This window comes from Astatotilapia calliptera, chromosome 2 (genome assembly GCF_964374335.1).
Source record: "Astatotilapia calliptera chromosome 2, fAstCal68.1, whole genome shotgun sequence".
Lineage (NCBI taxonomy): Eukaryota > Metazoa > Chordata > Actinopteri > Cichliformes > Cichlidae > Astatotilapia > Astatotilapia calliptera.
The window spans coordinates 31,519,273-31,544,461 of NC_137423.1; the positions used below are offsets into that span (position 1 = coordinate 31,519,273).

Consider the following 25,189-nt stretch of genomic DNA (forward strand, 5'->3'; position numbering starts at 1 on the left):
TAAGTTAGGAGATTAACGTGTTTGTCTCTTAAATAAAAAGCATTTCCCAACTGAAAGCACTACTAATTCGATCTAAAGATGTGAGGGAGTGAATATCAAACACACCAACTATTAGCATTTGCCTTTACAAGAGTGAGGGGATGAAATTACACAGATGCATTTCCCCTCTTTAATTAGATATGTTTATCCACACGATACAGGAGTCCTTCCTCACATCAGCACACAGCCACATCAAGCACACGTTACCAAAGCTTGTCTAGGAAAAGATCTTTATTTATAAAAAACAACCAGTTACATACGTCACTGAAAAAAGAAAAAACGAAAGCAACTTCTCAGAGCCAAGGCAGGTAATGAATGGTACATCATAATTTTACATGGATAGGCAACAGTACAAATATACTATGTGTGTGAAGAGTAAAAAACAAAAACAAAAAGATGATTGGTCTCTTTTGCCTTTAAAACAACTCTGATGTAAAAGTGGAATTATAAAGTAGAACAAATTGCATAATGCTCTCATCCACCACTCCCATACATATAAACCTCCAGAAAATAAAAAGAAACAGACGCACAAAGAAATACAAAAAAAAAACAAACCCAAAAAACAAAATGTGCCTTCTGCCAGCCTCCCAGTTTAAATTACACCTGTATCTCTCCCAACCTGTTAAAACTCGAGTCTCCTCTGAGTACAGAAGCCTCCCAAATGTTTTAATACAGACAAGCATGTATAAAAAACAGCTACAGAATTTTATATTTAAATTTCTTCCAAAAAGTCACTTCAGCTGGTTCAGAAGAAAAAAAAAAAGAAAAAGAAAAGATGAACAGGCAGGTGTACAGGAATGGTTAAGGGCCTTCTGAAGCTGTATGTCGAAATATTTTAGTGGCTTAGTAGTGTTTGTTCACAGCTTCATCTCAGTACCAGGTCTGAAGTGTTGGCTGGTTTAGTTGGCTAAACCCAAACAGGAAAATCCAAAATAAAGCAGCTGAAATTCTCCTAAATGTTCCATGTGGGGAGGGACATAAAGGGAACAAAACAAGAACAGCTTCATCACAGGAAGAGGAGCACACAATTAAAAAAAAAAAAAAAAGCATAACTGATGGAAAAACATGGTGTCATCTGGATCAACACACAATCATTCAAAAGGTCCATATTCATTTTCCACGTGCACACACACCCACAGGTTTACTGTATGATAAATATACACACACCTGCCCTTTCTTGTCATCCCAACTGAGAGAAAATAACTCTAGACAGGAAAATAACTCCTATATAAACATTCTCAATCTACAGGGCGGGCTGTCGGTGTGTCCCAACCTCCCATTAATTAAATTAATGAGCCAAAACTACTGCAGTCACCCCCCTTTTCTTTTTATATACAGTATATACCCTACTTAAATGTCTAAATACAAACTTATCAGGGCCAATGTCAGGTGGCTGTAACATGACAATAAAATTGCCAAGAGGAAAAAAAAGAAAAAAAAAAAGTTAACAGCATGGAGAAAAAAAAAAAAAAAAAAAAAGCAAGCCAGAGGACAACACCAGAATCAAATGATTGTCAACAAAGGTGATTGCCTTTACAGAATAATTATAAGTTATAAACGGAATACATTTCTGCTGCTACAACTGAATTTGCACGTGTGTGTTGCTTGAAAGTCTTTGCCTGCAACACAACCACTTTCTTTGGATGCCAACCCCCCCGCCCCCATGTTTTGATCCCATTTGTGTGGTGATAAGAGAGAGAAACGGGGAAAGGAAGGGGTGAGGAGAGGGAGAGTCTGGATCTTCTCTCCTCAGTAGCAGTGGTAGGGCAGGGACGGCCCAGTCTGGGTGATGCAAACTATCAGTTTTTCTGGAGGAAGAGACAAAAACACAATGATTAAAACAAACAAAAAAAAACAAAAAAAAAAAACACAAGTACAAAAGATATGTGGCTGATTTAGACATCAAACAAGGAGGCAACACAAAGACTTGTGTGGTATAAGTATGGCAATCTACACACTAGTGTTGTCACAGTAAATGACCTTTCAACAGGAGGCTACTATAATCACATTACTGCTTTAGTTTAGTTAAATTAGATTCTAGTTCCTGGCCTGCTGCCCTGCACATAGAACTATTCCATAATAAACTGAAGTCTGTGCTGAAGTCAATCATCCATTAACGACTCTAAACAAGTGACCGGGCTGCTCTGTGTGTGATTTGTTACGTGTCTTAACTGCCAAACATGTTTATTTAAAACCCTCACCGTTCTGGTCATGCAGTCAGGAACATTTTACAAAGTAATCCAAACAAAGCTGTTAAGAAATAGCACTTTTTGCCACTACTTTCCTCACAAACTCAAAGAAATCAATGAAACCCATTTCTATTCTTGGGTGTCTGTTATTGTAGTAGCCGACACAACCACAAGAGTGTGCTCTCACACACAAATAACAACCCACAACAGTGGATCTCCGAAAAACCAGACAAATATTTCACAACATGACAAAAGCATTAACACTTCCCGACATTCTTAAATCCACTCCAGCAGCTGATTGTAAAGGACTTTGAGGGGGACTAAGATTAGAGTAGCTGTCACAGCAAAACTGCTTTGGGAAGCATCAATTTCATCAGAATCGTTTTGATTTTCATGTGCCATTTCTTGCCAAGAACAACAAATGTGACCAGTAACTTTTTTGTATGGCATTTAACAAAATAAATGCACGCATAAGGCACAAAATGGGCCTGAAGTTTCATGCCATTTGTACCAAACAGTCCCATGAGATCATGTACAGCAACCGGGTAGAAAACTGACACAGAACTTTGGTTTTGTATTAAAAGGACTGTAAGTAACTTTTAAAACTGTGGTATTGTGACAACACTAATGCATAAACAGTTATTATTCTGAGGATCTAAATGTTGTTATTTAATGATCAGCCCGGGGTTCGGATTTACAATGACAGAGGACAATGCACAAGGAACACCTAGCAGCATACTATACCAGCATGAATACACAACACATCAGGGTATCTCATATTTAAGCATCAGTACAACGACACCTCTGCCTGTTTTAGTTCACAATCAGACTTGGACCAGGTTTCACTCAGGTTTTCAGTTATTAGAGACAAAAAGGAGTTCATAAAGTTCATGCAGGAATAGAGGTCAGTTGGACATACCATGCTGTTACATGCAGAGGGGGGTAGAGGGGATGGGGGAGGGCTAACCATCGTAGGAGTCCAATAGAGGCAGGGAGCCCTTTCTGCCCCCATACACCCCTCGCTGAGAGAGGAGCCGAGAAAGACAGAAAGAAGGCGGACAGGAAATGAGTGTGAGAAAAGATGTGTCAGTAATCGTGAGGTTTTAAAAGGTTACAATCAGGAAATATTCAGAGCTGTGCAGGAGGTTAGGGATTAATGTCATTAAGCCAGCAATCCAACATGTTAATAGTGACTTTAAGTACCGGTAAAGTGTCTGTGGTCTCATCCAGAGTGTGTCTCCTTTCTTTCTGGTCCAGTGTAGAGTAGGCCTCTGAAGGAAGATGAAAACAGGTTAAAATTTGCTAAAGATTTAATCTTGAGGCAGAACAAAAACCCCCAAAAACAAAGGAAATCTAAAAGAAATCTACTAACCAGGGCCAATGTCATTCAGGGGAATCATGTCCCTCTTTTCCCCTGACACAAAGAAAAACAATTCATGAGTTAAGCTGTAAAACTCTTCATAAATAACCCTCCTGCAAAATTTAATGTAAATACTTTCTCTGCTCACCTCTGTCCAGGAGGGGTGTAGTGCTGTCTTCATAGGTGCCGTTAGCTCGAGTGCTCGGGCCGTTAGTGGTAGTGGTGCCTGGGTTAATGTTAACCATGAAGTCAGTTTTCTTCCAGCCGTCTTTCTCAAGAGGTCGGCGCAGTTCCTTGTGAGCCCAGACGAGCTGCAGGACCTGGCTCGCCCCCCGCACTTCGCGATCAGAGCGCTTGCTGAAAGATAACCAGAGATAAGGGTTTGAGCTGTTATCATCTCTGATGAGTTTTGTTATATAACACACACGGTTTACACCGGTTAGAAAACAGCTGCTTTTATACACAAAAAAAAAAAACAAAAAAAAAAAAAACAAAAAAAAAAACACATACGCAAAGCACCTTTTCTACACTCAGAGAACACTTACCCATCTTTGTTGATTAGCACCAGGCTCTCGATGCCTCGTTTCTCTCGAAGGACCTTTGCTGGCTCCAATCTGTTGCCTAGCACCTCACCGAGCGTGCTCAGTACAGACACAACTGTCTCCTCGGATAGATTACGCCCAGACTGATTCTGGGCTCCAGGCAGGTTGGCCACAAGGTGAGGCACTGCATGCAAACCTGCAAGAGAAACTCTTACTCTTAACCAAAGTGCAATGAATGTTTAGAAAAAAAAAAATGACACAGATGCTAAGATAATAGATAACAGCTAAGAAGAAACAATCTTACCTAGCAGTTCACAGTTTCGGTTGTCAATGGCAAGATTCCTCAAAGCTCCAGACATTGCACGAACCACACGATCATTGCCATGAGCCAGCAGTTCTGCCATCATGGGGAGTCCCTGCTCATGACGCACCTTTGCCCTGATATACCGACCATACTGTATGAAAAGCACAAAGAACAGATCAACTTTAGTTGTCATCTAATAACATAAAAACAAAGACAGACCCAACTATTCAGGGTTCATGCACTTTTAAAGTTCAAAATTAAACATTAGCCTTTTATAGCAGAGAGCCAGCTCTGAATCACTGATAAGAAATGATACTAACAGTCCACCGGCCAGCACACAGGTTCTGGATGGCGCCGGCAGCAGCCTCGAGCACTGATGGGTTCTGGCTCTCTTTGAGCAGTGACGTGTAAACACGAACCACTTCAGGCTGGAACAAAAGCTCATAACCTAAAGTTGGCAGAGAGAGTTGTATGCTTTTATATGAACACAAGCTCCCTGATCAACTATAAATCATCTGAAAGAGAAGCAGACACACAAACAGTACCTCTGGCAGGTGTCGTTCTCTTTGGAATATCAACCATATCTGCACTTCCATCATCTACATCCTTCTTTCCTGCAGAAAAAAAAAGAAACAGCAGATAAGACAGATATAGTGATGTTGGGAGGGGGGGGTATAACCATTTTCATATTCTCAGTCTTGTTATCTGGTCCAACATGCAACCAGTGGAACAAGCACCATCAGCATGCAATGCTATGTGTGATCATGCCTGTGGAATGCGTGTAAATTCAACGTTATTTCTCCAGGTGTTTCAATATGCATTAGTAAAATAATGTGATGAGAGGGATGGACAGCTTCGCAGGTTCGTGAGAACACCAAACGCAAACTCTTACCTTTGGAAAACCACTCATCTAAACAGAGCACAGAGAGGAAGAAGTGAAATAGGGTGGGAAGAAATAAGGAGGGAGAAAAGGAAAGGGGGGGGAAACAGTAGAGTGTGAAAAACAGGGAAAGGGTCTTCTGCCACCAAAAAGCTCAACCCCACCAGTAACTGCCACTCACTCAACCACAAATCTGACACAATGTAGCTGTAAAACACCAACCTTTGCCTTTTCTAGAGCCAAAGCAGCCGCCCTTACTGGCTGGAGCTGGGCCCTGGTTGACAGGTATGGCCTCTGCGTATTGTTCAGAGCCGGGGATTTCACGGTGAACCTGATAGGACAGATTCCTCAGAAGGCAGACGCAGTTCTCCACCAGCTATAGGAAGAAGGGGTGAATGGGGACAAAAGGCTCAAACTCCAATTTTTATTTATTCATTTATTTTTTTAAATCGCACAACTGTCTTGCGAAAAAAGGGACAGTTATAAGTGAATTTTTAACCTTATTGTCCACATCTTTGCAGTTGATCTGTGACTGGACCATGTACATAAGTGAATCCACCAGCCCCGTGCATTCCCTCAGCTTTCGCCTGGCCTCGCTGCGTTCTGAACTCACATTCCTGAAGTAAAGGGAGAGAAGTTAAGCACATAATTGCATGTTTTCTCCTTAAAATAAGCTTCCTTTTCTCCTTCTTCAACTTCCTCTGCTTTGCATCCATTGATCTCTTGCATACCTAAGGCAGCCAGCAGTGTTGGTCAAGGCGGTCTGCCACTCCATATGGCGTGGTTTGCAGCTTTCTTCTCCTCCTCCGCTGTTCCCTCTCTCCCAGCCTGAGTGTGGAACAATCACCTCGTCAACTAGGGCATGCAGGGCGTGGTCCACAATCTCCATCTTAACTGAATCGTGGGATGAAAGGTTCCACAAGGTGCCTGGGATAATTTAGAATGAATATTAGAATGAAATAAAGAGACAGTTGAGCCTTTAAAATAAGAAAATATAACCACCACACAAATCTTCCAAATAGTAGTAACATTTAAGAGCCACATATATCAAAAAACAAAAAACAAGTATTTTACATAACAGTGATACCTGTGATAGTGTCTGTGAGATCCTGGTTGTGCGTTTTCCTCAGTAATCTAACCAGAGCAGGTACGCCATCGCAGTTCTTGATGGCGATTTTGTTGTCTTGGTCTCGTCCATATGAAATATTCTTCAGAGCCCCGCAGGCTGAGTGATGCACATCCTTACTAGGATGGTCCAGCATCGACACCAAAGCTGGGATGCCCTTTAGGCGGCGCACCTCTGATTTAACCTACAAACATAATTAGATACTTCCTTTACAAAAAAGAAATTAGCAGAAGAAACACTACAACTCAGCATACAAAGAGAGAACTACCAGAAACACAATTGCAGAGTTTGCTTTACCTTGTCATTTTTGAATGTGAGGTGCTGGAGGAAGGCAGCAGCGTTGGTCTTGACAGGGTCCAGGCGGTAATTCAACATGGCGATAACCTCCGGAAGCTCTGGCTGTCTCCACGAAGTAGGAGGTTTTCTCAATGTGCTGTCCAGAGAAGCCATGCTTCCTCTCTCCATTGTCATCGGGACGGCCCAGGCGTATGGCTCAACGCTGCCTATGTCACTGTCCAAAGTGTCCTCGCAGCTCCTGTAAAAGTGGATGGAAGCATTTATCAAGAGCGTTTATTTATCAAATAAACTATGTAATGTTGTGAATTGACTTAGTGCAGAACAGTACGTTTTTATTTTACCTCAGTCTTCGTCTATCAATACCCCCAGGCCCCGGTCCCAGGCGTGGCATGGTACCATAGCCTCCAGGGTGCATAGGTGGAGGCCCCATTCCATATTCATCATATCCCATGCTACGTTGATCATCCTCCAAACCATAGTGACCGTGCCCATACCGCATCTCCATCGCAGAGCCCATGGCCCTCATTCCCCGACCCACCTGGGGCTGTGCTGCGTACGGGTCGAGCTGCTGGCGGCTCGGAGCCCGGTAGCCAGAGTCCAGAGTCCTGTAGCCATCCATTGGCCTGAGTAAAGATGGCAGTTATGAAAGTGATGAGTCGGGTTAGCTTAATCCTTTCTTTTCCAAAGAAAAGACAGTGTTAGATTGACAGAGATAGCAGGATAGGTGCTGCTAATGTGGAAAAGATCGACACGTGTTATCTGATGTCACATCTCGGCTTCTCCCTGACACTTCATGGTCTGTGGACAAATGCGGAACAGATGTTTATAGACTGGCTATGTTACCATCATGTTATTATGGTGTTAAGTTCAAGGCCTGTCAACTATAAATTCTGCTCATGTCAGTTTCACACATGACTGAATGATTATTTAGAATATGCACTACAAAAAAAGCATGCTTAAAAAAAAAAGGGGGAATTATATTTAGCTTTGAATTATTGAGTGTGGAAAAACATGTCTATTAGTATTAACAAGGGCTAAAAAGTTAAATAATTAATGAGGCAAAACAGGAAGTTATTCCCCTGTATGCAATGATGGAAACTTCCGTTACACTGTGGCTTGTAAAGACGTGTACGCTTGAATGTAGCGCAAAGCAGTCACCATTAAACGTCAAGACACTGTCTAGAAGCATCAATCACCTGTAGCGATCATCCATGTGTGAACCCCTGCTCAGACTAGCGTAGGCCTCTGATGGCAGACCTCCGCGATAGTCATCGTAACCACCCACAGGACCATAGTGGTAGTTTCTGGGTACTGTAGCAGTGGGGTAGTCCATTCCACCAGGCTGCCTGTAAGGACGGTCCAATGTGGCGCTGTAGACGCCCATACCAGGCACTGACAAGCCCCCATCGATGGACAATGACTCAGTAGGCAGGACTGTGCGCGATATCGGTTTCTTCATCTGTGGCATAGTGAGATCAGTCCAGTGTTTTAAAATGTTCATGGCTAAATTAAAATTTTATAACGTCTGATATCATCGGTGAAAATGAAGCATGCGCTAGATTAACATACCCCATTGTCCATCCGCCGCGTGGTTCCTTCTTCGGAAAAGACTGAATGCACTTCCTGAGATTCATCCTCTGGCGTGTAGCTCTCATCTAGAGCGCCATGTGCAGGGTCCACCATCCTGTACTGTAGCAAAGACACCACACGTGTAAATATTTAAGCATAGATAAAAGAACATTATTTTTTTAAATGTGCTTAACTTTGTACAATCACATACCTGTGTGCCGTTTATATATGTGTCTGTCAGCTTCAGTCGTTCTATGTCTGCATCCCCTAAACGCCCGTTCTGGGATAAAAGAGGAAAACATGACTGTGAAATACACAGGAAAAAAAAAAAAAATTAAATATACTATTACACTGAAACAATATACAAGATTGAGGGTAAAGGCACAGTTCCCAGTAGTCTGTGCTGTCTACTTTTAACCACTCAGATGATATTACTGCTGCTGAAGCACATTCAGTGCTGACCAAACCGTCCCTGCATGTTTATGGTCTGTGAATCACTGCCAGACACGAAGGAGGACATTTTGGAATGCAGCCAGTCATCCTCACACCTCGTTTCCTCCTGCACTAAACTCTTATATAATCAAAGGCTGTCACAGTGTACGACTTGGGACACTTTCTTTCTAAACCACAGTAACACTCTAGCAATGCAACTACCTCGGTTAGTGGCAATCACATGCAAGCGCAGCACAACTGAGCTATTTTGGAAGCGTTTATCAGCAGCTGTTTAGCGTTTCGACACTCAGTTTCAGTATTACTGTTACTGCCGACCAGAAAAATATTTAAAGACCTTATACAATTTCTTCCACTTTGTTGCAATGCTACTGCGGTTTATTGTGTGCCCACAAGGAAGCAGGGCTGTGTTTTTGTTTTTTTTAAAAAGCGATATGAAGATTGGAAGAGCAGACTGTGCATACACCGTAAAGGAAGCACAAACTTCCTCTAGAGCTGGTCCTTCCTTTAATACCATCTGATTTACAAACAACTCTGGTATGCATTTGAACCCATAATCGCAGAACAGATACTGTGTGCCTTTATCATAAAGCATTGACAGCTATTACAAAGTTTTTGTAGCCTTCAGGCTTTCAAGGATTTTCATAAGACAAAACATGAGATCTAATCAATGTCAGCACGCCCTGAAAAAGGAAGGAAAACATTTAAGAACTGCTTACAAAAGTGTGCCAACATTTCTCCTCTACTGTAAAAGTGTGACTTGATCAAACAAACAAAAACAGGTCCATTATTTTCTAACTGCTCAAATAAGCGCTATGGTAAAGAAAAATGGCACATGATAACAGTGGGACCACATAAATTATTAGTCTGGAAAACAAAACAAGTGGGAGTCACAGCTAAACCTCTAAAAAGCTTTAAATAAATGTAAGAAAATACCTACTTATAATAGTCCCTCTTTTTTTAATTTATTTGAAAAAGAAAATGTAACGTCTTATAACATCTGCACAAAATCCATTATTGTCATTTAGCAAATCTGCTAAATGACAACAAAATAAGTGCTCTCAGTTGTCAGATATAATGACATATTGACAGCATCAGAGCTAAAATGTGTCAGTTAATGGCCAAATGGTCAAAATGTATCCACTGTCATTTTGAAAAGCCATCCTAAGCCAACCTGTCAGCTTCCTGCCAAACCTGGAAGCTCTGTGGAGCAGCCATAACAATTTCTAACGTACAACACACAAATTTGCAAGTCTAATAGATACAACATGCAGCACCAACACACAGACAGTTAAGACTGATGCATACAGCAGAAATGAATATCGACTTTTAAACAGCCATTCATCTAGTAGAGTTTAAAACAAATGAACACTGAGGATGCGACATGATCACAAAAGAAAAGAATCTGATCTTAAAAAACAAAACAAAAACTTGGAGAAGAAAACTTGTTTAGAGGACTATGCAACACATGCACAATGCTGTGAAGGGATAAGAAAATTACTGAAACTCCACAGCAGGGGAGAATGAAAAATGAATGCGAGTCAGAGTGCGTCTGGTGAGTGACACTGTAGGCATGCTGATAGGTTTTGAAGGCATGTAATGATAAATTTGCAGATGAGAGTTAATGAGTCAGACATATGTTATCAGAGTCCATAAAGAAAGATCTAAAAAAAAAAAAAAAGTTACAAGAATGACGCACAGAAACGCCCTTGCTGAGCACTGGATGGGAGGAGGTGGGACCAAGGAGATAGGGGATGAGTGATGGACGGATGAATGTCAAGAGACAAACGATGCATGAACTCACGCCAAGGGTTGGATGGAGGGAATAATGATCCATACAATCAAAGACGTAGAGGTGTTGAAATGACTCAAGATGGGAATATTTGGGTTCTTTGGGGAGTTACCTGTGTGTGAGGGAGGGGACGACCCAAGGTTGAGGGGCTAGTGGCGGGGAGGCCCACTCTCCTCCTCTCCTCCTCCAGCGCCCTGGTCAGCTGTTCAAACTGCACCTCCTGCTCCCTGACCGACTCCAGCAGAGCCGCTGCGCTCTCGCACTGCTCCATACACACTACACAGCCCCAAGGGGAGAGAAGGGGGCGTTACACACATGCATACAGCCCTAAAACAGGCTACAGCAGTGGGAGAGGGTGTATAACAAAAACACACTCTCCAAACAGAGTACAGCGAGATCCAGCTGATGCATGATTTGAATGGGGAGGTGGTTATCCTCAGATCTTGCTTGGTAACTAAGACAGAGGTTTTTTAGAGAGCTACGGGATTTCACAAGAGTTCTCTTCATGATTTGGCTTCAGTGATGAAATTACAATGGTTAGCATAAAGACACGCCTCCAACTGAACGTCAACCAGAGAACTTTCCCAATACACTAGAATTTTACAGGAAGAGACTTCCTGTCATGTCCATTTCATTCATCTCCCCCCCCAAATGTCACAACTATGAGCAATATTTCCCACATATTCACACGTCATCAACAGCAACAGACAAGGATTCTACACACACAGACAAAAAAATAAATAAATAAAATTAGGTGTTCCTCTTGCACTCTGTCGCATTTCCGAGCACTTTGTGACAAATACAAGACAGAGCAGTTGATTCATTTTCCTTGTCAGTCACATCCTATGGGGCTCAACTGAATGAGAGACTGCTTAGAAAACCAGTACCAGCGACTGGTCAGCCTGCAGGCAGAAAACTTTGTAACAGAGAACTTTTGCAAAATACAAGGAAGGAAGAAAAAAAAAAAAAAAAAAAAAAAAAGATGAATTGAGGAAAACTGATTTTAAAAAATAAATGTCTTTTTTGGCTAAAATAAATATATTTGCATGGCCAACCAATTTAAATTCTGCGTGGGAAAATTTACCGTGTTCAAAGGATTAAAACAAGAAAAAGAAAAAACCCTGAAATCCCAACTTCACTGGTAAACTGCAGCAGAGAGGAAGTGGTAGCAGAGGTTTATAGCACTTAACCATAAAAGTTTGTTAAATCATAAAACGTGGATATGTAGTATTTTATCACAACATTACGTCAATGACTGCATGCAGTTTAATACACCATCATTAAATAAACAAAGATATCCTCTAAATTTTGACACTGTCCGATACCACACAAGAAATAAGACGCCAAGAAAAGTTTTTAAAACATGTATTAGTATCTTTGTATCACAAGACATTTCATGGATAAAGTTTCAGATAAGAGCAGAGAAAAGCTAAATGCTGTCCTTGGATAAGTCACTCCCCCCCACATTCAAGTAGAATAATTTCTGGTGATAAATAGAAAATCCTTTATATAAACAACCTTTACCCTTAGAGAATGAAGCTTTTTTTTACTGAAACAGGAAGCTTAACACCACAACTTACAACCTTTAACCCAAAAGAGAACTGCACACTTCTCCTTATGGGTTGACCACTAAAAATGCACCATCTGCCTTTAAACTGGGTTCACAGAAAATCCAAAATACACACCTTAACCTGTGGGCAAGGTTTTGGTAGAAGAGGTGAGAGATCACACCAAGTTCAGAAGTGGCGCTTTAGTTGTTCATGTGTGGAAAGTGACCCAACCACCGAGCCCCAGAAGCAGGTAGAAATGGACTGCAGAGAAAGAAAGGAGAGGTGGAGGAAAGAGGGCGAGAAGTGTTTTAGAGAAGACGCATCGGCTTGAAAATCAGCAACACAGTGAGAATACCGTACAAGCGTGTCAACGGGGGTTGTTTGCTCGCTCTGTGAGGAGGAAGGCACAGCAGGGAGACAGATATACAGTAGTTTCAGCCTTTGGACACACCCTGTATTTACTCAACATTTGGCCAGAATATGGAGGCTAGCTGGGGAAGTTGAACAACCTGCACCTATTTCTAGGTTGGATAACATCGATTTTCAGCATAAAGAGCTTAAGCAAAAGCAGGTTTTAGAGATTCTAACATATGTTCTTCTTACTACCTCTTCTTTTTGCCCTTTTTTTAATCCAAGCTTTTCTCTCTAATCAGTTTTCACCCTACCTGTAGCTCCGAGCATTAATTCCCAAATCTCCTAACTGCCTTATATCCCCTCCCTCTATATCCTTTGTTATTGTACCTTAAAAAGAGACATTGTTATACCAGAGGCAAGCAACTGGATAGTGGAGACTCAGATCCTCTTATCTGGTGATACACCCTGTTCTGCAGCGGCCCAGCTCTTCATGAGGTGAATAAACCCGCTATTGCTACACACCTGCATGACCGGTTGGACGAGGTGGGGGGGTGACTAAATTTCAGTCACACTGTCTGGCGCACATGCACCAACGCAGCTGAAAGTTTGAACAAGAAACAGGGCCCTGCATTTACACTTCAGATAACAGGTGTAGAGCAAAGCACAAAGCAAGCATTGGGGCTCAAGATGTGATGATGAATGACTCGTCGTTTGACTTTCATGACCCAGCATGAGCTTATAAAGAAAATATTTAAAAACAAAACTATTACCACACACTATTACCACACAGTAAGATCATTTTCTCAGTTTCATTTTACCTAGTAAACTGACAGCTGCAGTGCCTGTCTGTTCCTGTACGAATTTCAAAATAATAACTAACAAAGCACACGACATTTAAAAAAAGAAAAACATAAAATAAAATCCCAGAATGGGGTGTGTTCAGTATGGGAAAAGAGGGAGGGAAAGTGGGATGACCTGATGAGGAAACCAGGCGTGGCTTAAGTGTTTCCTAAGACAAAGGAATCCACGAGAACCAAAACCAGCATTTGCATGTGGGATAAGGCTGGCTGCCAGGAAGTGATATGATGTCACCTCATTGACTCACAGAGAGTCATAACCTCCTACCTGAGCAAATCACAAACTGCTGTCGTGTTACCCACATGCCTTTATATGGTCACAGACCAGACAGGGTTGATTTCATCCTTTAGAGATTGAGATGAACAGACTTTTAAGAGCTGGAAACAAATAAAACAGATGGACTTGTAGGAAAGATGAGGGAATGAGAGGGTGAAGCTTGGGGGGGTTGGGGGCGATAAGGAAAGGAGTGCTGAATCAAAGATAAAAGCTAATCTTGCATTCCTAGCATTGTCTCCTGCCAATTCAGCACAGCAGCCCACCCACTCATCCAGTGTGGAACAGGCTAAGGAGGACACTAGCTAATAATCACTCAGAGATCAGAGTTTACTGTGCTTTTGTGGCACTTCAAGGCAGGTTTACTGGTCATTGTGACCCAAACACAGCAAAATAAACTAATCAAGTCTCTAAAGCTGCTCTGTTTACATAGCTTTGTGATAAACTCGCATAGTCTCAATTCTTGGCTTGTTAAAATCATTAATATTATCATTACCTGTCTGTAGGCCATCTTATTGAACTAATGAGCACTAATGCCATTTGCACAAGATTAATTATAAACCATGATGGATATTTCTTGGCAGGCGAGAGTGTGTGTGTGTGTGAGTGTGTGTGTGTGTATGTATATATATATACACATACACACACACTGTGTGTGAGCAAGTGTGTTATTGTGGTTTAACCACAGCCAGGAGGGAATTTGCAGCTGTCAGCCTGGGAGGCTGGAGGAACAATGAGAAGTTTGTGCAACTGAGAGCACAGGCGCAAGTGTGAAAAGGGTTTGGGAGCAAGAAAAAGATCATAGGACACATTTGACTGTGCACGCATCTGTGTTTATAATGTCACTCTTTACATGCGCATGGCTTCTGTCCTCCATCCGACTCTCTCTCTCACAGCTGTTAGTTTTGGCCTTGAAAGTCAGCGCAGAGTTTCGCTGAACAATGAAAACAATCAATGTCGTCCCACTGCCGCTCCCCTTTCCCCTCATAGCCACTTCCTGAGAAACAGGATGTTATGAATTCGACATCAGAGCTGAGGAGAGGTCCGCAATGGCATCTTTGGCTCACTATAAATCCTCTACCCCAATAGAACCAGTTGTACACAAACCTTGAAAACCTACCTAAGGTACACTTTCATAAACCACCAGCTGATGGTTGTCTTCTTCCATCAACAGAGTGTTTTGCTGCGGCGAAAATCCCCCATGGTCAATATGTTGATCACACGACCACAAGGCACTTCCCACCCTGCCAATATTGTTCTCCATTTACTGGTTTCTGTTCTGCTTTTGTGAACTTTGGGAACCAATTTTTATGAACCTGCATAGCTAAGTCATCGCAATTTATTTTAAAATAAGAAGTTAGTAGAGCATTTTCTTTTTTAATATAAAATCTGGGATAACATCAGAAAAACTCTGACACACTGACATTATCATGAGTTCCCTTTTCTAATGCTAAATGTGAGAAAGAAAGTGAGAAACTCAGCATCACGGCTGCTCCAGCTACTGGAAATGATCTTATGAGTTAGGTGTCATTAGGTGTAAGGCCAGATCGTGCACAGGGCAGCAAACACGTGGCGTGTCCGCATATCGTAAACTTTGGACGGTTACATGCTCTGTTCTCACATGAGGTACATCAAACATTACTTTCACTCGAATCTCCTAGAGATTACAAGTACAAAGTCATTCACTTTAATCACAGTTATGCTTTTAAATAATACTAAAACAAGAAAATTATTGTTTTGCTTTTTAGCGCATTTTCCTTTATTTGGTCCCAAAAGTACGCCTGCAACTACCTGAAAACTCAAAGTTTCTGCTTTTTAAAAGTTTAATAAATCCACTAACCAAAATCTGAGTAAGCAGACGTTGTAACTTTATAACTGAGCACTTCAGACTGGTTAAAAGACTAGTTCATGTCTGATGCGACCAAATTAAATGTTTGCGGTGACTGTTTGCAGGCTCCATCTAAAATCAGTCTATTTTTGGGCTGTTGATTCAAGAAGCAGAGTGGTCTAACCACTGAATCAGATCACCATCTTCTCTTGGGTGTCAGACATTGTGGTCTGACATATATACACATACATACGTACATACACACATACACACACATATATCTGTCAAAAACATATGCCCAGAAAGACCAACCTAAGACAAAACATAAAGTGCCAGAGGAAACAAATGGAGCAACCCTACATGTGGACTTCAGGTACAGAGTCACAACATGGACTTATACACATTTTTAAAAAGTCTATGTAACTACAAAAACAAGTTTTCCTATTTTGTTCTTTAAAAGAGCCACACTGTTCCAAGTCGACCATGACAAGGAGAAGTAAAAGAGGTTCAACGTGTCAAGTACCGTGCCTTGAGGTCAACTACAACATCTGATCGAACACTGACACACCACGAGTCAGACAGCTCCATCTGATTCTGCACCCATCAGTCAACGTGACTCACTCACTCCTGTCAGGGGATATCTGATCATACTCACATGTAAGCAACAATATAGCCTCTGTCCACTTAATTAAAATCTAGTCAGTAACAGAGGCACCTGCACCAGCTCCCACTGAAACAAGATATTCACTGCTGAAATGCACATCTGTTCACACATCTCAAAGTAACTAACTGCAATTTGCTCTCAAGTCAGTTTGATGCCACTGGTGGTAGTTTAAGCTGAGCATGGCTTGTAATGGGATTGAAGCTTTAGCCTCCTAATCCACTTACATCCTAACGCACACACACAGTTAACATGCACGAACGTAGATGGGGACACACACACACACACGGCCCTTCGGGGATTAACCTGTACACCTCAAGAGAGCAGACACAATTGTAGTCTGTGTCGGCAGCACGCATCAACAATCAAACAAGGACTTGCAGACAGTGTGGTGGCACCTGGAACACATGAGTCAGCTACAGGTAAAGTGATAGGTACAGGAAGCCCGTGTAAAACACATTGTGTGCATTTGTGCCTTAATGAAACCAGTGTTTGTGAGTTCAGGCACACAAACAGGCTGACAGTTATCCCCACCCAGGCACTTTCCTAACAAAAACAAGTCCACACAGGACTCACACAACAGGTTCACAGGCTGACAAGCTAATAATCCCAGGATGTGTGGCAGGCTGCAAATGGAAGACCATTAACCTCAGAGAGTTCTGCAACATATACATACACGTCTAACCAAACAGGTTTCCAATTATGCTCCGGGACACGGGAGAGCTCCTAATCGTAATTACCGTCAAGCCTGTGCAATCTGCTCCCTTCTCCAGCTGAAAAATATGGATGCTACCCGCAGAAAGGAGGCATCAGCTGCAACGATAAGTAGGTCAAACCACAGTTAAGTGCAGACAGGCAAAAAAGAAAAAACGCTCGAGCATCACACTGCCATATCTGCTTGAACACCCCAAAACCTATCACCTGCAAGATCAGCTAACTGCTAGCACCCCTTCTGAAATCCCACGCAATGTCGGGAATTGATTTGCTAGCGTTAAGATAGCAGCGTGGGGCAGGAGCGACGCGGTGAGCTGGCACACAGAGACATAAATAAAAGGCGAACAAAGACCACGCATTTGACTTACTCTGTAGTTGCGCTAGCGCTACTACACAAATAAATGACAACGCCGGAGATCAAATCAGCCCAAGTTGGCGTGAATGCTCGCTCAGCACCCGCATGACCTCGTTTGGCTGTCTTGCAGCGTTAGCATCACAATAACCCACATAGCCGTCCCAGATCGCTGCCAAAAAATAGCCAGGCTAGCGTTAGGGTAGCAAAAACAGATTAGGCACGGGAATATTCGGTTAAAGCGTCCTTCACAGTCAGGTCTGACGGCTTTCTTTGTTTTATCTCCTGGCACCAAAGGCTTGTTTGAGTCCTGCACGGCGAGCAATAGAGGGTGTCGATTTGAACTTTACGTTAGCATCGTTAGCTAGCCGTAGAGAGTCGATGCTGTGACCACTCCTTGCCAGCGCTGCAGTGCACCCATAATTTGATGGAGGGGGGGAAAACGCGACCCCCAGCACACGCAGCCATATGGTAACATTTACGAATTTACTCACCTGCTCTTGAAAAGCCTGCCCCTTCCAGACGGTCGTTTTTTTTTTTTGTTTTTTTTTGTTTTTTGCCCTCTTTTTTCCCCCTCCTTCTCCGGGTTCTGGGTCAAGCTCGTTAAAGACCGAGCGACATCACCGAGTTTTCTATCAAAAGAGAGGGCGGGATCAACGGCTACCGTAAAGACGCAGGCGCACACAAAATTCCTCCTCTCATACAGGTGTTTTTACGAGCTGGGCGCAGTCGCTCAGCAGTCTGCTATCACAAAAGGAACAAAATTTTAAGTATCCCCTCCCAGATGGAACGTACACTGGCTGGTATGAGAAAGACTATTACAACAAAACGGAAGTGAGGGATTTAAATTGTGTTGTGGAATATAGAAGCTACCTCCCACCGCCTCTTATCTCCTCCCATTCATTCCCCTCAGTGGCCACACACACACACTGATGTCATTTCATTGATTGCCCAAGAACAATAGTCTGGGAGGAAGCACCACTTTCATGGGGAAGTACAACAACAGCATTCCTCACCAAGTCGCCAAAACTACTGGTATTAAAAACCGCTATCAACGGCCATCGTGCACATGTTACGCATGCGCTTGGTCTGCTGGTAAACATGCTTCTTTACATGAATCATGCTTGACCACAGCTATTTAAAGGATTTAAGGCTTAGTGCATGACTATACCTCTAAGGGTTTGTTTTTTATTTTTACTATTTTGAATTTTAGTGTCTTTTTTAACACTTTGAGTCAAGTCTCTTTTTTAATACAGTCTGACTTTCCAGAGCTTTCGGTAAAATCAAAGAAAAAACAAACTACAAACTCTTAAGCAATACTTAAGTGTGGGTAGGGTGGAAAGAGGAACAATGTGAGGAATTTCCCCCAGTTTCCTTGAGAGTCCCCCCACCCACAGTGATTCAGTGTGACCAGGCCTTAAGACATTATAAGTGCTGGGGGGGGGCCACAACACTGCACTCTAGAGGTGCAAAATGAAACTCTTCAGGCATCGAGTAAAAAAGCAACTATATTTATTCAGAATATCCACACTGACTAGCATATTATTGCCCTATCTATCCAGGAAGTACAAAAAAGAGGAAAAAAGCTGCAAAAAATGACAACAGTAGAGGTAGTGCGTTTTTAAAGGAAATAATACACATGTAAAAGCAACTGTTATAAGTAATGATTCATGTTTTTCGTTCTCAATTTGTTTGAAGTTCAGACTGAATTAAATCTTATTATTTGAGGAAGCTCGGCAGTTACTTAAAAGTATCCCTATAGTATATAAAAGCAGCTTTACATCAGTGGATTTGAACTAAGCCCAGTAACTTCAGGGTTAACCTTTATTCACTTCTTGCAGTTTGGACATCGCCATGGTAACTCATGCTGCAGACTAGTGTGGGTTATATTTGAGATTAGAGATCAACAGGTATAAAATCACCACCTATCAGCTATCAGATCTTTAAACAGAATTGTGATATTGATGCATCTGTTAACTTACACCGTCTGCATTTTTGGCCAGCTTTCTTTCCTAGCTTCAACTTGCTATATTATTAAAAACAGTAGGTGTTTTCCAGTCTTACTAACAAAAACACTTGAAGCATACACGCAGTCCTACTGCTGCTTTGTCTGCAGAATCCGTTTTACTTTCAGTTTGTATTGTGTGTGTAACTGCTTCATAGTTTTCTAATACTACAGTTTGATCTTCTTGTGTAAAATCAGCCACTCTGCTGTCACTTATCCATCTTTGTAATTGGTCAGATTCTGCCAACGCCACCTCTTTGATATGAACACAGAGAGGAAACCCTAAGTTAGCCAGCTGATAGCCAGCTTCATGTGACTGCTTATCCTGATTACTAGTGTTAGAATAAGTGAATCCAGATAAAGGGAATAACCTGAGTATGCTGAACGTGCTTCCTAGAACAGAGTCTGGGGTCAGAAAACATTAATTTAATATATATCAGTTTGCTGCAGTGGGCAAATCATTGAGCTGGAATGCTTTATAACACTGTATTAAATGTGGTGCATAAATAAAATTCAGAAATGCTCAAATCTGGCCACAAACAGTCTTGTCGTGGTACTTTATCGATACAGAAGTCTGCTATAAAATAGACTTTAACCGCTTAATGCGTAGCGTATCATATTTGACAGCAATTTCTGAGATTTCTAGTGTAATCTTCCCCCTGACAAACCTAAATAAATTGCGCATGACATTTTTAAGGTACTAACGCAAAAAACGAGCAAATATGAAACAAAGTTAAACTCATATATGCAAATTAGTATTCAAATATTATTTTTAAAAACTTGTCCGAATGTTCAATAATTTCATTAAACATTTTCTGGCAATTATTTTGTGGTCCAAGCTTTAAATGATAATTGATATCCCATTTTGAAATAACATAGACCAAAACAGAAGTAATCCACAGTCACCCACTGCTAACTGTGACATGGTTCTTTATTTCAGTGTCTTCATTTGAGGATCTGTTGTGCACGCTCGAGAATAGAAAGCCGGTTTTCCTATAGTTAAAAAATCTGAACAGCGTTTGTGTCAGCGTATCTGGAATCTACAAGTGCGCGTGATCCAAAACAGTTTTACACTGTGGCACAAATGACAGTAAAAGTGCTTCTAAACTGCAAAGTCTATCAAGTCTTTCTAGTTCGTTGGGGTCAGAGCGCCCCGTTGGTGTGTGTGATCATGTGTCTGCGAAGGTTGCTGGGGTTGTTGAAACTGGCTGTGCACTGACTGCAGGTGTACGGCTTCTCTCCGGAGTGTGTCCGCAGGTGGATCTTCAGACTGCCGTTCTGCGTGAAGCGTTTTCCACATTGCGCACATGCGTACGGCTTCTCGCCCGTGTGAATGCGCATGTGGATGCTAAGTGTGGTCTTGTTGACAAACGACTTGCCGCACAGAGAGCAAGGGACCGGAGACTCCCCGGTGTGACTCGCGCGATGTACGATGAGGTCTTCGCGGCTGTGGAAGCGCTCGCCACAGAAGTTGCAGTCCAGGGATTTGTTGGCGGTGTGAGGGAAGACGTTCTGCTGCTGTGGGAACTGGCTCATGTGGCTGGGGTGCCCCACTTGACCCTCAGTTACTACTAGTGGCGATTTCAATCCAGGGTTCAATGCTGTCGGAGCCATTTGTGTGGAATTATTTCTTTCAAGTTGGTTGTTTCTCACCAGTCCGGCACTGTTATCCTGTGTGACTCTCATTGGAGCTCTGTCACTTGCGCCAGTGGTGAAATTCAGGAGGTTGTCGTGGCCGACGTTGTGGTCAGACAGAGAGCTAAAAGCCTGAAGCTCAGACGCAGAGAAGAGGGTGTCACTTTCATCCTGTAGAGGCCCTTCGCCTCGGCCGTGAACGCACACGATTCTCAGCTCCTCGTTATCACCTGTCGAGCAAGAGGAACCAGCTGGCTCCAAATTCTGAGCTCCTGTTGCAACACCGCCCTGCAGACTGTGGTTTCTAAAGTCACCCTGATCTGAAAAGACAGAGAATAGCATCTTTAAAGGCCACTATGAAACAGAAGCGCTTAGGCCAGTCTTACTCAGCACTCATCAATGAGGAACTGCTTGTGTGTAATTTAGAAAGAGAGACTTTCTATCAGATGCTTGACGTCTGATCTACTTTCTTCCTCCTATTCTCGGCTTGCCTGGTATAATTGTTTTTCAGCCCTAAGATAGAAGATAGACAATCTAGGCTTTTAGAATCTGTGAGCTGTAGTGATGACAAGTAAAGACATAAAATACAAATAAAAATAATAATTAATCAGCCCTTTAAGCTCACTTAAAAATCCTACTCACCACCAACATCTGGCCCACATCCACCCACATCATCCTCATCTTTGATTAGAATGACATCTGGACTCTCCACATCTGCACACTAGCACATTAAGGACAGCTATGCATGAGCAAACTAGATTTCAAACAGAGCTACTGCTATTCATTTATGGACTGCATGTACCTGCACTTGAGCTGCTGAGGAGGTGGTCTTTTTCTCCGACTGCAGGACGATAGAAGCAGCTTCCCCACCCGCCTTTTGAGCCACTTGTGATTTGATGAGAACTGAAGAAGAAAAGAAAAATACATTTTTATTATTCATTAATCTTTATTTAACCAGGAAGTGAAACTCCTTAGATTAAGAATGTCTTATGCGAGAGTGTCCTGTCCCCAGATAAGCACAGATTTGAACCCAGGACCCTACTACTTTGAGGGTAACTTAAATAACTGTGACCACAGATGGTGTTGATGTAGTCACAGAAGAGCAACAATCATACCTTTACTGTCCTCAAACCCACAACTGTTTTATTAGCTGTACTGTTGCACCACCCAGGAAAGACTTGTGGTGGTTAGTTTTATTTAAAGCAATGTTAACTGCAATGCTAGTGAATGTATAAATCACTGAACTACAGAGCCACACTGAATATGCACGCTTCAAAGCATTTTTATTCGCTGACACTTATAGAGTGTGACAGGCCTGGTGGTGCAGTGGTCAGCATTGTCATCTCACAGCAAGACGATCCTGCTTTGAATTCAGACTATGTGGAGTTTGTGTGTTCTTTCTGCGTGGGTTCTTTACAGGTACTCTAGTTTTCACCCACAGTCCAGAGATTAGATTCATTGTCACACCTACAGTCTAAATGTAAAAGTTTTCCCTGCAACCCTGAACTAGATAAGCAGAAGAAACTGTAAGCTTTTAAAGTCTTTAAAATACAGAACAATTTTGCAGCACTATGCAGGTTCCTCATATTGTGCAGCCCAGAGATATTACAGCTGATCATTTTTTAATATTTCTAATATTATTTCTTTTTTGAGTTTATACCCTCAGTTCAGTTTGGTTTGATTTCAGAAAATGGTTAGTTTTTATAACTAGTTTCTGTGTTACTTTTACCTCAAGATTGATCAAAACCTGAACTAAACAGTACTTTTGAAGAGGTGAGTCACAGTCATTTAGACATCCTGGTCTCAACAAATATTTGCACCAAAGCCTTACTGCACAGTTTGTAATACCAAATATGGACAAGTCCTCCATATTTTTATTAAATATTTGATTTACTTTCAGTTAGCTATTTGTTCATCTGTTGGTATCAGTATTTATACGAGCTGAAAACGAAAGATTTTAAGAGTCAAGAATAGACGGGGGGGAGGCAACTTCCCTGTTGGTGTCACATGTGTTTGCTGAAACGAGCTGACAGGAATAAAATGAAGGAAGTTCAACACAGCCAGGTTTTCTTTGCATTAGCTGGCTCAATAACACCTAATACCCCCAGCGGAGATAACAAGCATCACAAAAGCAGGCTCTGTGTGCGCTCACAGAAAAACGAGTGTTTCACATGTCATATGATTCCTCTTTGCACAAAATGATCCCTATGAGTGTCGCCTACTCCAGTCAAAGGTCTTGTCAGAGGATGATGATAAAATGGTGATAAAAAAGACATTAATTAAGTGCCTTGAGCTCACAGTTGCTGTGATTTGGAGCTATGCACATAAGACTGAATTCAAAATTGAAGTGAATTGCATAAAAAATAAAACTGTAAACTAAGAAAAGGATTAATGCTGCAGAAAATTATTAATTAAGCAATTCAGACACTTTTGAGACACAGACAGCTCTGACTTTAAGCTTGATATAAAGTCGGTATGCTATTAATCAACCCTCAGATTCATGCAGAGAGTAAAAGAGTCAATTAATGAGAGATAACAAATGTTAGGGAAATCTGTTTATGTTCTGTGTCTGCAAAAAAAACAAGTTGACATGTCGACACCAAATATGATATGGAACTTAAAACTCAGGGAATTAATGGCATTTCTCTACGGTCTCTGTGGTTTACGCCACTCAATTACCTGACAGTGAACACAATAAAAGTGACAAAACATTACTTTTCCTTTAAAAAAAATGTCTATAAAGGAAATGTAATATGAAAGATCATGTAAGACATTCAATTCAATTCAATTCAATTCAATCTTTATTGGCAGACTACATGTCCATAAAAACAAGACAAGAAACACACACACACAACTCCCCCCCCCCCCCCCCCCACACACACACACACACACAACACAAGGTATACCATTAAATATATATATGTATATAAATAAGTATATAAAGCATTTGTAAAAATATAAAACCATAATATACATTGATTTTTAATTCATCGTATTAGTGATTTATGATAACATAGAATATGTCCATAAATAACCTGTGTACCTGAGTCTTTGATTCTTTATGGGTTGATTGTGGTGAAGACTAAATGTATTTAAAGGGACAGACACATGTTCTGAGTTGAGGTTGGACTTGTTATAATTCAGCATCACATACTTTAAGCGGAAATTCCACTTAACAATTATTTTAGACTGAGGCTTTGAATGAGCGTATCGAAATGTGTCTTTATTTATTTGTGTATTTGTTTATTTATTTACGTTTCGGTTTAGCTGACCATTATTAAGTTTAAGTAAGTGAGTGAATTCACATTTAATAAGCCGAATAAACCTTTATCACCACAATAAAAAACCCGCTGGTTCTGTTATCTGTGTCACATGACCAGGGCCAGCTGTGTCTGATGCGCGATACTACTCCGCACATCTGCATTTTCATAATCAACTCGTTAAACTAGCTAAAACAGCTGTTTTATACGTTATTAGTTTGAAGTAACTAGCGGTGGGTATTTAATAGTTAATTATATAAATGGCGGGGGCGGAATGTTATTTGTTACTCGAGTATGAAGTACTTTTAAAGTGAAAGTATCGTTACCTTGTGGCTTAGCTCGTGGTTTGGTTATGTTTCCTCTGATGGGAGAAAAGCGGCTCGCTGGTCGATTAGTTCTGGTTTGTAGCCTGAGGGAGAAGAGCTCACTCCTCATAACCTTCATCCTCGTCCTCAGGTTTTCGTTTTCCTTCAAGCTCTGGGTTAAATGCAGACGGAGAGACGCCGAGCTCTCCGAGAACAGCTGGCTGATTTCTGCCACCGCCGCTTTCACCAGCACGTCCATAATGGACAAAAGCTGTGACTCCAGATTCAGGCTCCCCGGTGGCATGTTTGTGGACATGTTTCACTTTGCTGCCACCGAGATTTGTGTTGAAAAAAGGGCGCAACACGGTCAGTAGGTTAGCTTAACAAAAGAGACAACACAATGGCCTTCCTGGTAGCATGATGCTGATTACCGTAATACCCAGAAAGCAGGGACACTGGGGGGTGATGCTTGGCTGGTGATGATGTTTGTTTGAAGAAACCAATTTCTGTAGTTTTGAAGGCAATTCTTGGTTGATATAGTTTTAGTTGCTCAACAGTTGGCTTTGTGGTATTAGTTTGTTTCGATACAGCGAATTGTTTCAATGGGTTTACATTTTTAAAAGGCCTTCCAGGAAAGAACATGTCTCTCCACATATTTAAACATAATGATGACTTCACATGTGAGGGGGAGTTACCTCATCTATATAGATTAATGTTTCCCCAGTACCATCACAGGAGTAATGATAGCTGTTCGCTTTCCGCTTTAGTTTGGGGGATGTGGGGGATCTACGATTAACAAAATCAATATTAAATTTGAATTGGATAGACCTACACTTGGTCTCTGGC

General features: G+C 41.6%; 2 protein-coding genes across 9 annotated transcripts; both read right to left on the reverse strand.

Annotated features, from left to right (window-relative positions):
- Window positions 1-252: 252 nt before the first annotated feature.
- On the reverse strand, window positions 253-17,945 carry LOC113037648 (catenin delta-1-like). 8 transcript variants are annotated; one of them, XM_026194946.2, is made up of 22 exons: window positions 17,633-17,782; window positions 12,234-12,359; window positions 10,661-10,824; window positions 8,518-8,586; window positions 8,307-8,426; window positions 7,934-8,196; window positions 7,079-7,360; window positions 6,738-6,975; window positions 6,402-6,624; window positions 6,046-6,241; window positions 5,814-5,931; window positions 5,537-5,690; window positions 5,327-5,344; window positions 4,980-5,048; window positions 4,755-4,882; window positions 4,435-4,585; window positions 4,134-4,326; window positions 3,737-3,945; window positions 3,601-3,642; window positions 3,432-3,499; window positions 3,196-3,250; window positions 253-1,847 (listed from the first exon to the last, which is right to left on the reverse strand). In XM_026194946.2, exons 3-22 carry the CDS (start codon window positions 10,817-10,819, stop codon window positions 1,789-1,791), a joined length of 2,814 nt encoding a protein of 937 aa, XP_026050731.2. In that variant the 5' UTR covers window positions 10,820-10,824; window positions 12,234-12,359; window positions 17,633-17,782; the 3' UTR covers window positions 253-1,788. The 8 variants fall into 8 exon arrangements, with proteins under 8 accessions (XP_026050731.2, XP_080145137.1, XP_080145147.1 ...); XM_080289011.1 differs by lacking the exon at window positions 5,327-5,344; XM_080289021.1 differs by lacking the exon at window positions 3,196-3,250.
- A 2,090-nt stretch (window positions 17,946-20,035) lies between these two features.
- On the reverse strand, window positions 20,036-24,784 carry LOC113006370 (uncharacterized). The gene is made up of 4 exons (XM_026142313.2): window positions 24,365-24,784; window positions 21,581-21,681; window positions 21,421-21,499; window positions 20,036-21,098 (listed from the first exon to the last, which is right to left on the reverse strand). Exons 1-4 carry the CDS (start codon window positions 24,657-24,659, stop codon window positions 20,287-20,289), a joined length of 1,287 nt encoding a protein of 428 aa, XP_025998098.1. The 5' UTR covers window positions 24,660-24,784; the 3' UTR covers window positions 20,036-20,286.
- Between the last annotated feature and the right edge of the window lie 405 nt (window positions 24,785-25,189).

What these genes read in the sequence shown, in the direction of transcription:
- LOC113037648 (XM_026194946.2), bottom strand. Translation starts at nt 10,819, where the DNA reads ATGGAGCAGTGCGAGAGCGCAGCGGCTCTGCTGGAGTCGGTCAGGGAG. An exon ending in TGTGTGCTGGCCGGTGGACT is followed by an intron (nt 4,586 to 4,754) that starts GTTAGTATCATT and finishes CTTTTCATACAG; the next exon opens with TATGGTCGGTATATCAGGGC. An exon ending in AGACCACAGACACTTTACCG is followed by an intron (nt 3,251 to 3,431) that starts GTACTTAAAGTC and finishes CTCCTCTCTCAG; the next exon opens with CGAGGGGTGTATGGGGGCAG.
- LOC113006370 (XM_026142313.2), bottom strand. Translation starts at nt 24,659, where the DNA reads ATGTCCACAAACATGCCACCGGGGAGCCTGAATCTGGAGTCACAGCTT. An exon ending in CCTCAGCAGCTCAAGTGCAG is followed by an intron (nt 21,500 to 21,580) that starts GTACATGCAGTC and finishes TTAATGTGCTAG; the next exon opens with TGTGCAGATGTGGAGAGTCC. An exon ending in ATGTGGGCCAGATGTTGGTG is followed by an intron (nt 21,099 to 21,420) that starts GTGAGTAGGATT and finishes CTGTCTTTTCAG; the next exon opens with ATCAGGGTGACTTTAGAAAC.